The 15,502-nt window shown below is 44.0% G+C and overlaps 1 protein-coding gene across 1 annotated transcript; it reads right to left on the bottom strand.

Annotated features, from left to right (window-relative positions):
- Window positions 1-14,452: 14,452 nt before the first annotated feature.
- LOC148011391 (uncharacterized) lies at window positions 14,453-14,983 on the bottom strand. Its single transcript, XM_087670694.1, has one exon. It carries the CDS (start codon window positions 14,969-14,971, stop codon window positions 14,453-14,455), a length of 519 nt encoding a protein of 172 aa, XP_087526820.1. The 5' UTR covers window positions 14,972-14,983.
- Between the last annotated feature and the right edge of the window lie 519 nt (window positions 14,984-15,502).

Below are 15,502 nucleotides of genomic sequence, written 5' to 3'. Positions count from 1 at the left end.
TTGTCAGAAACCTTGCTTTGTCCCTTGTTTGGACATTGCTTCGCTATGTGGCCTGTCTGTCCACATTTAAAGCACTTCCCTTCTTTCATGAAGCGTTGCTTTTCTTCTTCGAAAAGTTGCTTTGCTTGTGGGTATAGATTGGAGCGAAATTGAGGAGCATTAGGAGGTGCATAGGGCTTCATCTTCTTTTGATTTGATGGTGGCTGCTTTTGCCACTGTTTTTGTCCTTCATTTGGGGCTGAATACTCCTCATCATCAGCTACTCTCTTCTTATCATTCTTTTGGAATGATTTGTTGCCATTGTGCTCCATTTCCCATGTCTCAGCATGGTCAATGAGTTCCCTGAGACTAGAACAATGATAATGATTAAGAGCAGTACGAAGTTTAAAATGCAAACCTCCTTGAAACTTCCTAAGCTTTTCCGAACTGCTGATCTTCTTGAAATGTTGGACCTTCAAAAGTAGCTCCCAAAATCTCTTGGTATAGTCACCAAGTGACTCATTTTTCCTTTGCCAAAGCCGATCCCATTCCATTTTTACATCTCTTTTGAAATGAACAGGAAGAAATTGGCTTTGTATCAGGCGAACAAAGGACCGCCATGATTTTGGGGCAGCATGATCATATTCCAACCCCGTCCACCAAGTATGGGCTAAGTCAGTTAAATGTAAAGCTGCAAACTTAATCTTTTCTTTTTCTTTATACTTGTCACGACCATACAAAATTTGAAATTGACGAATAAACTTCAGAAGAAGATCAGGATTTCGGGAACCATCATACATACTGAACTTGATCTTCTTTTCAAGTTGAGATAGTGACTTAGTCTTCTTCTTCTTCTTATGCCTTCGTCCATGCTCGGATATTGAGGTTGAAGATGATGAAGTGCTTGATGGGGATGAAGATGGAGACGAGGGTGAAGAATGTCGACGCCTTTGACGATGATGAGGACTTCCACGAGAAGGGTGTGACTCTTCATTACTAGAAGAGGATCCATCAGAATAGGCGCCAGATGACTTTGAAGAAGAGGATGAGCTTCGACGCGATCTCTTTCTTTGTCTTGAAGTAGAATGGGACTGCCTCTTAGAAGTAGTTGGACTTCTTGATCGGCTCCTTTCATTGGTATGGCTTTGTCTCCTTGAAGTAGATGGGCTTCTTTCCTTGAATTCTTTGGGATTCTCAACTTTTTCTAGTTTGAGAAGTTGCTCACGAATTTGCTGATTCTCCCCTCTAAGACTTTGAATGGCTTGAAGGATAGCACTCGATTGATCCATTGAGACTAAAGAAAAAAAATATGCTCAAGCACTCAATGCAAGGGCTGAAAACAAACAAACTTATAGTTGTAAGCACTACTAGTGTTGGGGGTGAGGACCGAGCCAAAGCTCTGATACCACTGTAAACGCCCCAAACAACGTAGTATGCTTAACAATTATGATATTTGCTTGTTTTCGAGATTTAATATAAAAGAGAATGAACACTTAAAGCTGAAAATGAAAATTACTCACAAAATTACAGCCATGAAAATGTAAAAGTAATGGAGACAAGATTGAGGGTTGAAGATGGGCAACCCCCCCCCGAAGGAATGTATTTCTGCTCAACCCAAGTCCCTTAGGGAAGAGCTCAGTTACAATCAACCCGAGAGTGAGAAGAAGTAATTCTCACTCTCACAAGATCATACAAAGATGTACAAACACACATACATTATCTATTATGCAATGATAAGAACTGATTTCTTTACAGTATGAGAGAAGAAAAAAGGGAATTCAGCCTTTCTCCATCGTTGATCAGCAGTACATGGATAGAGCTTGCTTCTTGTAGCTAAAATGGAAGAAAGAGCTCAAGAAGGAGGTGCTGTAATGAATTTACAGGCTTGCTATCTTGTAAAACAACAGTGATAGAAGAGGGAATATGGAAGAATTTGATAATGGAGAAGTGGGGGATGATGATGGGGATGGATGGGGCCAGTTTCTGGCTATCTGTGGGCGCTGTACATGAGTTTACAGCAAAGAAAAATGATGTTGAATGAAGAAAAACGAGCTCTTATTTATAGGAGAGGGGAGAGCTAGTACAAAAGGGGAAAGTGGAGTAGCACAAGACAAGTGTCCAGCCACATGTCATGAGATGTGACAAGTGGTGGGACACTTGGAAACTTGTGTGACAAGTGTCTTGACACTTGTCTCTTCTCTATGGCCTTCCTTTTTGGGTTGAATACTGTCAAGAATAGAAACAACCAAATTTAGTAAGCACAGTCAGAGTACAGAACTTACTATTTTTAGAATGACATCCCTATTTTTTAGGACTAGCATTTTTAGGCTAATTCGAGGCTCCTAAAATTTAGGGACCTCCTAAAATTTAGGGATCTCCTAAAATTTAGGGACCCCCCCAATATGGGTATCATATGAAAGCTTTTTCCGTGTACATCGCAAAAATGGTATCCGAATCTTCATGTGACTTTCCTATGCAAAGAAATGTGCATTTCAAGCTTTCAGCCCACACATGCACATTATACAAGCATTTCATGATCATGCCATCTTGTTGATTGTAACTGTCTGTTCTGGTGGATCTAGCCCACACTTCAAGGCATCAATCCTTTCTGTGTGCGAGACTAACCCTGATATGCGTGAGTTCTAGTCACAGGCGCCCAATCGGGTCATATAGGTGGAAGTGTGAACTATCTTTTCTCTAACCCACCGTGTGGGTCCACCATAACCTGTGACCACTCATCAGTGGCCAACTCCAATACACTTTTCTTTATATCTAATTAGTGCAAAGGAAATAAATTTAATAAATCATTATATAGACAAATTAATGAGAAAGGATACAAATTCTGTTTCTATAGAGTTGTGACATTTTGATAGGGAGATAGAGGTATGGATGTATTATCCTCCTTGTTACATGGCCATAGCAGAGCCATGGAAAGAATATAAGACAAAGACAAATACAAAATTTGAGCCAAAGGTAGAAGTAGAGGGAGAAGATATAACAATGAGTCTGTTCTTCTCCTATAGAGCCCCTATAAAGGCAAAGCCAAAGTCTGAAGAGGATTATGATGAAAGTCAAGATAAAGACAATGAAAGCAACATGGAAAAAGTGATACAACCAGATGAGAATACTAATGAGGAGGAACTCTCAAAAGCTTTAGAAGCTAAAGATCCTATGTTGTTGGACATAATGACTCTAGTACCGTTGGGGTTAATAAATGAATCACAGCATATGCAAATCCTCCATAAGAAATGAATTAAGTAGAAAAAGCCCTCCTTTAGTAGTGGCTCTTCTTTCCCTCATTTACCTTCTCAATAAAGGACAGTGATGATTCCCCTTGCCAACAAACACCAATCCTACAGCCTAAACAGAGCTCAGAAGGTTCCTATTATATAATGTTCTTGGAGGCATCATCTAAAGATGAGTACTCAGTCAAGAGATAAGTATCTCCCATAAAATCCAAAACTTCCATGATACCATTTCATCATCCCAAAGAGCAAGCCGAGTTCCATGCAAAGAAGAAGTCACTTCTAGTGAAGCATCAGATGAGGAGACCACTCCCTTGATGGAGTGAAATTTGTACCAAGAAGCAATCTGTGGGACATTCATCCGCAAGGTGGATGGATACCAGTCTTTCAGAAGAGGAACTATTAGTCCTGCATGACCTACTAAAAAAGAACTTGAACATTTTGCATGGTTGTATAAAGATCTAAAGGGATTGATCCTATGGTGTGTCAGCACCACATCGATCTAGATCCCGATGCTAAAGTGGTGAGGCAAAGACAGAGGTGCGTGAATCCAAATTACTTAGCCCTAGTGAAAGTAGAGTTGTTGAAGCTCTTTGAAGAAGTCGAGTTCATTTATCTAGTAGCCAATAGTGAATGGGTTTCACTCATCATGGTAATATCCAAGAATAATGAAAAGCTACAAATATATGTGGATTTCCACAAGCTAAACTCCAAGACAAAGAAGAATCATTTCCCTACTTCTTTCACGGACCAACTGTTAGATACAATGGCAAGATATGAACTCTATTCCCTCTTGGATGGATTCAGAGGGTACAACCAGATAGCAGAAGAAGATCAATCCAAAACAACCTTCACAACCAAATGGGAGACCTATGCTTATAGAGTGATGCCATTTGGGCTATATAATGTGACTATGACCTTTCAAAGAGTAATGATGGCCACATTCCAAAATCACCTACGTAATTCCATTGAGGTATATTTAGATGATTTCTATGTTTACAACCTAATTTCTGAGCATTGGAGGCACTTGGAGTAGTGCTTTGATCGATATCGAGAGTATGGGATCTCCCTCAACTCCAAAAAATGTGCCTTTGAGTCACCTTCAGGAGTTCTTCTAGGCCATATTGTCTTTGTACAAGGGATAGTAATAGACCCTACTAAGATTGAGAATATTGCAACTCTAACAACACCAACCAACCTCAAATAGTTGAGGGGATTTCTTGGCCATGTGGGCTACTACATGCACTTCATTGCACACTTTGCAACAAAGGTAGTCCCCTTTCATAAGCTACTAAGGAAAGATATAGAGTTTACTTAGACGGCTCATTGTAAAAAAGCCTTCAACACTTTGAAACAATGTTTGATTGAAGCACCTATCCTTTATCCTCTTGATTGGACGAAGGAATTCCATGTGCACATTGATGCATGTATAGAAGGGTGGTTAGGTGCAATATTATATAAAAAAGGCTCCTCAAAGTTAGATCATCCTATCGACTATGCAAGCTGAAAAGTCACTGACAAAGAAATAAACCACAGATTGATGGAGTTAGAGTGTCTAGCACTATTCTTCTTGATAAATAAGGAAGATGTGAAAGGCCAAATGATGAGGAGGCTCCTTCTATTCTAGGAGTTTGACTTTGAAGTGGTTACCAAATCTAGCTGCTCCCATGTCCTAGTTAATCACATGCCATGAATCCCTTAGAGTGATGAAGAGGAGTAAGATGATCCAAACCTCCCTGATGCTTCGCTATTTCTAGTAGAAACTATAACTTCCTAGTCTGTAGACATAGACAATCTCTTGGAAATACAATAGTATCCCCTTGGCATCTCTAGTAGAGAGAAGAAAAAGCTTATGATGGAATCAATCCCCTACACTCTGCCAAGTGGCACTTTGTACAAGAGAGGCAAATATAAAAAGCTACAAAGATGTATTGCAGGAGATGAGATCTGGATCGTAGGTGAAATCATGCCATAATGAGCCATGAGGCAGACACTTTACTGAAGAAGCAATAGTGAAAAAGGTTATGTTCATAGGATACTGGTGACCTACACTACATAAAGATGCCTACGACTACTGGAAACATTGTGATGCTTATTAGCGGATGGAAAGGCCTACTAAATCCAATGCTATGCCGCTACAATAAATCCTTTCCTTGAAGCCATTTGAGAAGTGGGGCATTGATCTCATGGGCCCAATCAACCCTCTAAGCAGAAGGGAGAAGAATCTATATATCTTTGTATGTATAGATTATATAATAAAGTGGTGTGAAGACAAAGATCTCAAATGATATGATGGCAATAGCATGGCCTTGTTTTTGTATGAGAATATCATCACTCACTTTTGTAGTCCCTTAAAGCTGGATAGTGATGATAGAGGTACTCACTTCCTAAAGAAGATTATGAAAGAGCTAACAAAGCTTTATAAGGTTTGCTTGATCCTGACAAGAATGATTACTGCATATCATTGTGATTGGGATGATTGACTTACAGAGGCCCTCTAGGTCTGTAGAATCTCCTATAAGGCTGTTATAGGACACACACCTTTCTAGCTGGTGTAGAGCATAGAAGTCATCTTCCATGTTGACTTAGAGCTACCCCCTTTGAGAGTGGCTATCACTGAGCACTTGGGAGATAATGAGTCACTATAGCGTTGCTTCCTATACTTGAATATTTGGATGAGATTCGAAGGATGACCTTACAGTCTATGGAAGCCACATAGGCACAACGGAAGGCTTACTACGACAACTTCATCAAGCACAAAGAATTCAAGGAAGGTGACCTCGCGCTCGCATATGATTCAAGATTTGGCAAGTTTCTTAGCAAGCTCCTACAATGTTGGATGGGCCCCTACAAGGTAATTGCTGTCAACCTAATAGGTGTGTTTAGATATAAAGACCGTGGACACCTTTGAAGATCCCTTCCTAATCAATGGCTATCATCTAAAGAGGTGCTTTCCTCCTTGGGGATCCTGACAATCATAGCTGACAATTCCTCTCTCTCTGAGGTTTCCCTCCTTACATCTTATAGTGCTATTGATATATATCATTCTCAACTTGATGGGGTGGCATCATTCTGTTAGCCCTTCACCTCCACCTTTGCCTTCTGCTCAGTTACCTTCTTATTCAATCCAACTGACGTTGCAAGGTTGTTCTGATCTATGGTATTTTTTCATTTACTTGCAAAAAAAGAAAAAAAGATAAGCAAAAAAAATTTGGGTATGAGAGAAAAGGACTTTGATTCCTATCATACCAATCTACTCTTCAAGAAAAGGTAGAAACATCCTCGAGAGTAGGGAGAAAGGAAAAACAAAGAGAAATTTAAAAAAAAACTGTTACGGGAGAAAAGAAAGAATTTCCATGTCATAACAGCCTCGCTTCAAGAAAAGGTGGTAACACCTCGTAGTCCAGACTAGTTGATTCCTCAATCAAACTTCTAGGATCCAATTCCGAAGCTGTCTCCCTTGGTGTGTATGTCCTACAACTCTCTACAGAGCATTTGTCTCCCCTTTAGTAGATGATACATTGCTATATTCCAATATAAGTTCTCGATCTATAGGCTACCTCCCTGGGTACGCCTTTCCATCAATAGACAAAAATTGACATCACCAACAAGCCAATGTTGATCTTCATTGACAACCCATTAAGTGATGTGAGCTTTCATCCACTGGATGGGGATGTAAGTATGGGCTATCTTCTGAATCTCTCAATCAAGTGTGAGATAGAGGGTGGGGTGAGTGACCAGTTGTGGGAGCTTTCGCTCAACCGCCAAGACCCACGGACCGCTTATTGCTTCAAGCGTTCCAAGCCGAGCACTAATGGCTACCTCTCACATAGCTGACGCGCCATCCATGTCTACGGGTGTAGTGAGCTTACCTCCATGCCGATCAAGTTACCTCCTCTCCCGTACACTCCGGTTGCTCCGCGATCCAAGTGCAAGCTTCAAGCAAGCTCCATCCTCAAGCTCCACGCTCCAAGCTCCATAGCCACGAGCAAGGCAAGAGAAGAGAAGAGAAGAGAAGAAGAGAGGAGAAGATGGAGAGCTTCTCCTCCCCGGTCCCTCACTCTCACACACTCACTCCCTCATACTCTCACACTCCCTCTCTCAAGCACAAGCTCAAGCAAGCAAGAAGAAGAAGAAGAAGGAGAAGAGGAGAGCCACTTTTTGCCACACACAAGAATGAGTTTCTCATTCACTTTTCAACTTTATATACAAAACCCTAAATCCCTTTTCGGCGGTCATCCCCTTTTTCCCTTTTTTACATGGCCGGCCGTAGCCTAGGCCCTTTTCCCATTGTTTTTCTTTCTTCCTGGCTTCCTTTCCACTGCGCATCTACATTTACAAGTTGCACGGGTGAGAGGCCAGCGCTCCTTGATTTAAACCGTGATGCGCTTGCACTCTTTTACAAAAGTTTTGTCTTGCGCTTTTCCTTGTGTGCCTTTGTCTTCCATTTCTCTTGCCTTGGCCTTTGTCTTTGTCTTTTATTTTAGCTTTCCGAATCTTCCACCGCCTGGCACTCTTTTACAAGATTTTAGGGTGTGCATTTGTATTTTAAAATGCACCTTTCGCCTTTTTCATTTGCCTTGGACATTTTTTCCACCTTTGCCCTGCGTCTTTTTTATTTCCTTTTGCTTTCTTCGTGTTGGGGTTTCGTGTTGAGGTTAAGATTACCCCCTCCTAGACGAGTGCCAGTCCCATGGCGCTCACTGTTGTAGGTAGGAGGCATTAGCATGCACCGAAAACGTGGGTGGCAAGGACGTCGGTGGTTGCCATGGCGGAGTGTTGATAGTGGTGGGGAGGAAGGTCATTGGGGGCACGTTGGTGGGCTAAGTGGTAGGTGGTAGGGCAATGGGAGTTGGTGGTAGGGCTGTTCTTTGGGGGGGTTGCACTGATGGAGTACAAGTGGCGGTTTGTTGGGAATTCTGTACATGATGATTCTTGGCAGGCGTACAGGGTAATAAGGATAGGAATTCAGAGTTGAGTGTTGATGAAGAGCAAACGACACCTTCGTTGGAGTCTTCAATACCTCCAATTGAAAACCTCTCATGTGGTCTCTCCCTAAGGGGTAGTGCTAGTCTTCTTATCGTGCACAATACATATTTTGATTAGTTTTGGAGACATGTCGAACTCTAAGCAAGCCTAGAGTATTGTCCTGCACTTGAGGACCCAAACCGTGTATAGTTTATAGTGTGAATATTAAGTGATTACACGTGCATATTTAGGTATTACTTAGTTAGAAGACTGTCAGCCTGGTTCCTTGTATAGCAATGGGTCAGTGAAGCAAGGGGTTAAGTTGATGGAAAAATTTGTCGATGAAGACGGGGGGTACACTTGAAGATTGCTTGAGACATCATTATGGTCTTGTCAAGGTAATGTAGCATAATTGAGCTCCTTGATGTCTTAGCTTTTGGTAGCTAGTAGCTACTTGTAGTGCTTGAAGAGTGTGGTATACTTTTCCATTGTCTTTCATGCCTTGCTTACCACTGTTGATTGTAATGGCATTGAGATGGAGTGCAAAAGAATTGTACAAGTGGTTCAGGGTGACAGGTTTAACCATAGGCGAGGCGAGCTCCCTAGGTAGGTCCTGCCCTTGATGTGCCTTGAACAACTATGGGGGATGTACAAAGGGCTAGGGGATTAGGGATGGAGCCAGCTGACCAAGGTCATTGGACATACCTAATTTGAGGACCCCTAGGTGCGGTGCTGTGATTGTGTGTGCTTTTTTTCTTTTCTTTTTTTCTTTTCTTTTTTTTTCTTTCTTTCTCTTTTTTTTTTGTGGAAAAAAATGAATACAGTCAATGCCATACATTGAGGCTATTAGCCTTTCATTTGGATTGAGGAATGTTCGGATCCAAAGGCTATGAAGAATGGATATTACAGAGATGATTGTGTCACCAGCCTTGATGCTAGAGGAACTGTTGTTGAGATGAAGAGATACACTTGAGATTTTGCGAACCTCTTTGTAACATGTGAGACATTGAACAATTGAGGTAGCACTTGGAGTGAGTTGTGCATGGACAAGGGTAGAGCATCTTGCGAATGGAATCCTGGATGATGAAGAGACGTTCAGATTTGTTGAGAGCGTGGCTCCTGCCCGAACATAGATTTTGGCCAAGAAGGAGGAGGTAATCGATGATTATGCTTTGGCCATGTTTAGTTGCAATATGTGCTTTCTGTAGAGGTGTCATTGGGTTCTCATCCAGTGGCACTTCCGTCATTGCTTTTGTTTCTTGGTATTCCTGTCACTTCCTCCATAATGGTTCTTTGTGGGGTTGGTGGTCTTGTGGTGACTTGGACATTAAACACTTCTAGGCATTGACCAGTGTCATTCTACATTCAATTGGAAATGCGTGTGAGTACATGCAAGTCACATGCTTCAACCATAATGAAGATGTGTTACTGTGTTTTCCGCAGCATAGAGGAGCGGAAAATGGAAAAAAGGAAACAGCAAAAAAGGCGCCTTCACCAGTAACCAGACCCTGAAAAATTTAAATGTTCGGGCATGACCCTCAAGAAGTCTCAGTGTCGCCCCGAGACAACAAAAGAGTAAAAGGCGCACCATTAAAATGTGGAAGCGCTCCCGAATCCTTGTAAAAGAGCACGAGGCTCGCTCATGTGCAAAGTATACACATTAGTTGGAAATAGGATAAATTAGAATGGTGGGAAATGGGAAAAAGGGCCTAGGTTGCGGCAAGCCATGTAAAAAAGGGAAAAGGGCATGACCGCCCAAAAAAGATTTAGGGCTTTGTATATAAAGTTGAAAAGTGAATGAGAAGCTGATTCTTTTGGTGTGTGGCGAAAAGAGTCTTCTTCTTCCTCTCTTCTTCTCTCCTTCTTGCTTGTGTGTGCTCTTGAGAGAGGAAGTGTGAGAGTGTGAGGGAGTGAGTGTGTGTGGGAGTGAGCGATCAAGAGGGTGAAGCTCTTCACCATCTCCTCTTCTCTTCTTCTCTTCTCTTCTCTTGCGTGCATGGCTATGGAGGATGGAGCTTGGAGATGGAGGGGGCTTGAGGATGCTTGAGCTAGCATCAAGAATCATGGAGCTACTGGAGTGCAAGAGAGAGGAGGGTACTCGATCAAGCATCAAGGTAAGCTCACTACACTTGTAGGATCAACGGCGCGTCGGCTAGGTGAGAGATAGCCATTAGAGCTCACTTGGAACCCTTGAAACAATAAGCGGTCCGTGGGTCTTGGCGGTTGAGTAAAAGCTCCCACATTTTGGTTCCGTTTCTGGGACCAACGGATTCAATCTCGAGCACTTGCGCGCCTCATATCGAGCATCGAAGTAGGGTATTCATCCCCGAAACAGAGCTTGAGATAGGTAGGAAGTTTGGGTAATTTTAATCTTCAAAACAGGTAAGTATTTTGGGATATTTTGGTTGTTTGATGATTGGAAAATATGGAGAAATTAGTTCAGTGTTTTGCTTTTGATTTTTGTTGCATTTAGAGTAGGTTAATAGTAGGAGATCTCACCCGAGAGGCATAGGGTTTGCTGCTGTGAAACAGGGAGAAAATCAAGGAAACAGGTGGAAAATGGAGGAAATGCTCATTTTAATGTGTAGAAATCGCAAGGAGAGTGATCGGTAACATCCGGGTAATGTCTAGTAGGGTTATAAGTTCTTGAAGGGCAAGGGAATTCTCATTTGCAACCAGTTAAGAGAAAGAAAGAAAGAAAGAAAGTTATATTAACGTCTTCTAAAGACCAAAACTGGCCTATGAGACAAACTGTGATACAACTGATGAGGTCCAGCTATCCAAAATAAAAGTGCTGAATGAAAAGCTAAAAACTGGAAACTGAAAATACGGTGCTGTGAGTGTGATAAGTGTCGTGTATGTATATGTGCGTATGTAGCTCTGGTACTCTAGATAATGGCTACAAAAGGGGAACAAATGTCGGCTGTGATAGGGGAACAACTATCGGCTGTGATAAAGTGGTGCGATGTGTATATGTAACAGATGCAGGGAGATATACTATCCTGGGATGTAGTAGCAGTCGTCGAAGTCGCTAATAGCAGGTGATCTCTCCTGGATGTAGGATGTGGTACATCGGTGGTGGAGAAAGAGCAAACTGGAGATCTGAGATCCAATGTGTCGAGTGTCGTCGGATCTCAGTCTGCTGCTGTCGATGTAGATCAAGAATCCTTCGGATCTCCTGTCGGTGTGGCTGTGGGGTCCGAAACCCACCACGGATCCTCGTGCGGCGTCGGGTACGCTGGTCCTCAGCCTGCTATAGTGTGAGCCCGGAGGTCTGGCTGGAGGCTGGTACAGTAGCTCTCACTCTGTCTGTCTGAAAGAACTGTGTAATAGTCATCTGGGTGGGCCCCTCTCTGACTGGGACCCGCTGTGTGCTCTGCTCTCTGATGTGCCATGCCTCTCCTAGAAAACGGCCAAATGATCTCTGATCCATATCAGTCATACATCCCTGAAGTGAGCTGCTCAATGTGTATCTAGATCTCAACTCTGAGTATGCCGGGCATCTGAGAACAAAATGCTCCTCACTCTCCACCTCTGATCTGCAAAGGGGGCATATCCTCTCCTCCCGTGGGATGCCACTGGCTCTGCCACTCTCAATCATAAGCTGATGTGATGATACCCTGAGCTGTCCAATAAGAACTCTCAATCAATGTGGCATATAGATCTGCATATATCTCAGAATCTCTATGAATCCCTGCTCTGATATACTCAAGAACTGTGTATAATAATGTGCCATCTTCGATGGTAGTGGCTGTGCAGGGCTGACCCATGTCCTCTGTATATAAATATGCCATATCTCCTATCTGATGACTCTGTTCCTCTCAGAGAGAGAGAGGGTGTAAGTGGGAGCCTGAGTATCATATAGAAGAGGTGGGAGTCTATCAATGTCCAGCCCATATCTATCAAACCAAGCTCTAGTCTATGCATACCATGATGTGGTATCCCCCGCTCGAGCCATCTCCTGAGATGCCATATATGCTCTATATGCAATGCGATCTCTGTCCATATCCTGAAATCTGTGTAGGAAGTAGGCTGTCTGAAATAATGCCTCGACTAGCATGGGCGGTGTGGCAAGCTCTGCTCGCACAATGTCATGTGGGACTGAGGCCTTGCTGCGAATCAATCTAGATATCATGATCACCTGAGGTCTCTCCATCAATGTCCATACATAATCGGCAAGGCCTGGCCCCCATATAGCTGCTCCATACATCAGTGCTAGAGTGACTAGAGTATCAAAGAGCCACCCCTTGGTGCGGGGCTCCTGGAAATGTGCCTGATGACACTGTCGCTCCATAAGAGCCAATGCTGAGTATCCTCTAGTGAGGCGGTCACGATCTGCCTGTGTCATCGAGAAAGTCCCTGAAGCTGCTGTAAAGGTGACTCCCAAATATACATATGATCCATTGACCTCAATACTCCCTCCTGCTGCCATGAAAATACACTGTCTGCATATCTGAGTTGATGTATGGAATATAAGAACCTTGGTTTTACCAAGGTTCACTGTCATGCCTCTCTGTATGCAAAAATCATCCAATGCTAATAAATGCTGCTGTAATCCCTGAGCTGAGTCTGAGACCAATACAATGTCATCTGCATATAGTAAGATATGAACTGTGGCTCCACTGAGATCTATACCTCCACCGGCTCGCTGTTGAATAAACTCTGCTATCTCATCAATGTATAGCCCAAATAGAGTCGGTGAGAGTGGGCATCCTTGCTTCCCACCAATGGTGCTCACAAGGGGATCTGATATACCTCCCGGACATCTGACTCTGCCAGTAACCCGCTCATATAGTGCATAAATACCCCACATCATGTCATCATCCACCCCCAGATCAAGTAGGCGTCTGAAAAGCCTCTCTCTCGAAATCATGTCAAAGGCTTTGCAGAAATCCACAAAGCAACAGTACAATCTCTGTTTCTTCACTCATGTCTGGTCGATCAGACAACGGAGAGTGAAGATGTGGTCTATGGTAGAAAATGCCCATTTGAACCCTGCCTGTCCGGGTGTACGCATGCACTCTCTCTCTGCCAGTATGCTGAGCTCCTCCTCCATCACCGTGCCATAAAGTTTGGACAAAACTGGCCCAATCATGATGGTCCTATATGTGTTAGGATCCATAGGATCCCCTGACTTGTGGATAGGTACAATGGTGTGCTCTGTCCACGAGTCAGGGAACCCCTCAGACAATGCACGGTTGAAGAGGTGAGCAATGAGTGGAGCCAATGTGTCTCTGCCATATATAATATGCTCTGCCTGAAGATCAAACTGGTCTCGAGCGCGGCCATGCTGTAACCGTGAGATAGCATGTTTCACCATACTAGTGGTGAAAAAGGATGAAATACCCGGTCTCGGTGTACATGGTGTGGGTATCAGTGGTTGTGCGGGTACATGATATAAACTTTGTGCGTATCCATGCCATACTGCAGGGTCATGTATCGGTGTGGGTGAGCGTGGTTCTCTAATCTGCCTCCATGCCTCTGCACAATCTCTGCTCATAAGAAGGTGGTATATATCCCAATATCTCTCCTCCTCCCATTCTCGCTTTTTACGGCGGGTCAAGCGGTGCATGCGTCTCTGCGCCTGTCTGTGTGTGATCTCTCCTCTGGCCTCCAAATCACGTAGCTGTCGACGTAGATCTCTACACTCATCATCATACCACCTGTTCTGTAGCATGCTCTCATGATCTCTGGCTGCTCCATATCAAAACTCTCACACTGCCGGCTCTATGTGCGCCCGTTGAAGTCCCCCATAAGGAAGACCTCACCCAAACTAGAATACAGAATAATGTCCTCTGAGAGCTGTGAATAAGGGGAGGGGGAATCTCTGGCCTGAATATCACCCTGCGTAGTAGCATATCTGGACCCTCGTGGTGAAAAGTAGCATACTACCATATAGATCCATCTCTCATCTGATATTTGCACTCTGATCCATATGTAACTGGCCTCCTCATCTCGTCTCACTAACTGGATATGTCTTTGTATCCCCTGACAGAATAGAACTGCCACCCCTCCTGAGCCCCTAGATGTGCTCTGCCTAGTAGTAGCCCAGTATGCAGATACCCACTCAAATCCTGTAATGCGTGGAAGCCCTCTCTCTGGGCTCTCATGTGTCTCTGTGAGGCATATAACATCATGGTCGGGTAAAATCTCCTCAAGTCTGTCCGATCGTGACCATAGGGAGCCGTTGCAGTTCCAAACTGGCACACGTATCGGGGTCTCCTGTACAGTCCTCTGCCCCGTCTCATAAGCCACGCCCCCTATTTGGTGGGGCGTCCATCTATAAAAATCCGGCCATCTCGATAGAAGGCCCTACGGCCTTCTCTACGTGCTTGGAGTATCTGTGGCATGCATGCTCGTCTGTGTGCAATCTCCATCTGAGTCAGGTCCTCATCCATGAAGATGGGAGCCCCAGTCATCCCTCGGAGCGAAATCCGCTTCCGAAAGAAAGCGGCCCTGTCCTCCGGTGTGCTCATATGTAATATCAGAGCTCTGACCCTGGTAGTATCTCGTCCTGCACGCCATGCCTGAGTAAAGGGCATGCTCGTGTACCCTAGTCGGGTGCATAGCCCGCGTGCGTCCTCCTCCGGAGAGGCCCCTTCGGGGAGCCCGGTAATACGCACATTCAATCTACGCGCGTTCCTGAGCCTCTCCTCCTCTAAGGTCTCCTGAACTCGGACTACCTCCTCCTTTTTATTTTCTTCCTGGACCTCCTTCTTAATGTTCTCCTTCACTACCTCAATCCACCCCTCCTTATTCCCTTCTAATTCTTCCTTCATGTTTGCTTTGATTTTTTCCTCCCATCCCTCTCTCGAAGCCTCGACTTCAGTTTTAATGCATACCTGGAGGTCCTCTTGGCATTCCTTCGTGATAGCCTCTCGGAGGTCCGCTTTGAAATCCGCGTCCTCTCTTGCCTCCCGTAGATGTGACACTTCCGTTTGTAGCTTGTCCAGGTCGGTTTTGAGATCCCTCTTCTCTTCCGTGAGTGTCTTCACCATCTCCTCCAATCACCGGATCCTCTCATGGAGCCAGCGGGTTTCTTGGTTCAAGGCATTATCCGCATCTTTCTTGAAATCTTTCTTCGCCTCCTTGATAGCCTGGCTGATTAGAAGCTCCACGTTATGGAGCTCGAGCGGCATGTCGCCTCACAGGGAAAAAGCCCCCTCGATAGACCTGTTGAATGTCAGAGAGACCACCTTCAATGAAGAAAGTTTCCCACTTTTCACCTCCTCCTGAAACTGCACATCCACAAATGCTGTCCCAGCTTGCACATTCCAAGAGCCTTCCTTCTGCAATGTCTCTAAGCCTGA

This window comes from Lygodium microphyllum, chromosome 28 (genome assembly GCF_053477565.2).
Source record: "Lygodium microphyllum isolate KBCC chromosome 28, Lygodium_microphyllum_v1.1.10, whole genome shotgun sequence".
NCBI classification, from domain to species: domain Eukaryota; kingdom Viridiplantae; phylum Streptophyta; class Polypodiopsida; order Schizaeales; family Lygodiaceae; genus Lygodium; species Lygodium microphyllum.
This window is presented reverse-complemented; position numbering and strand designations above follow the sequence as displayed.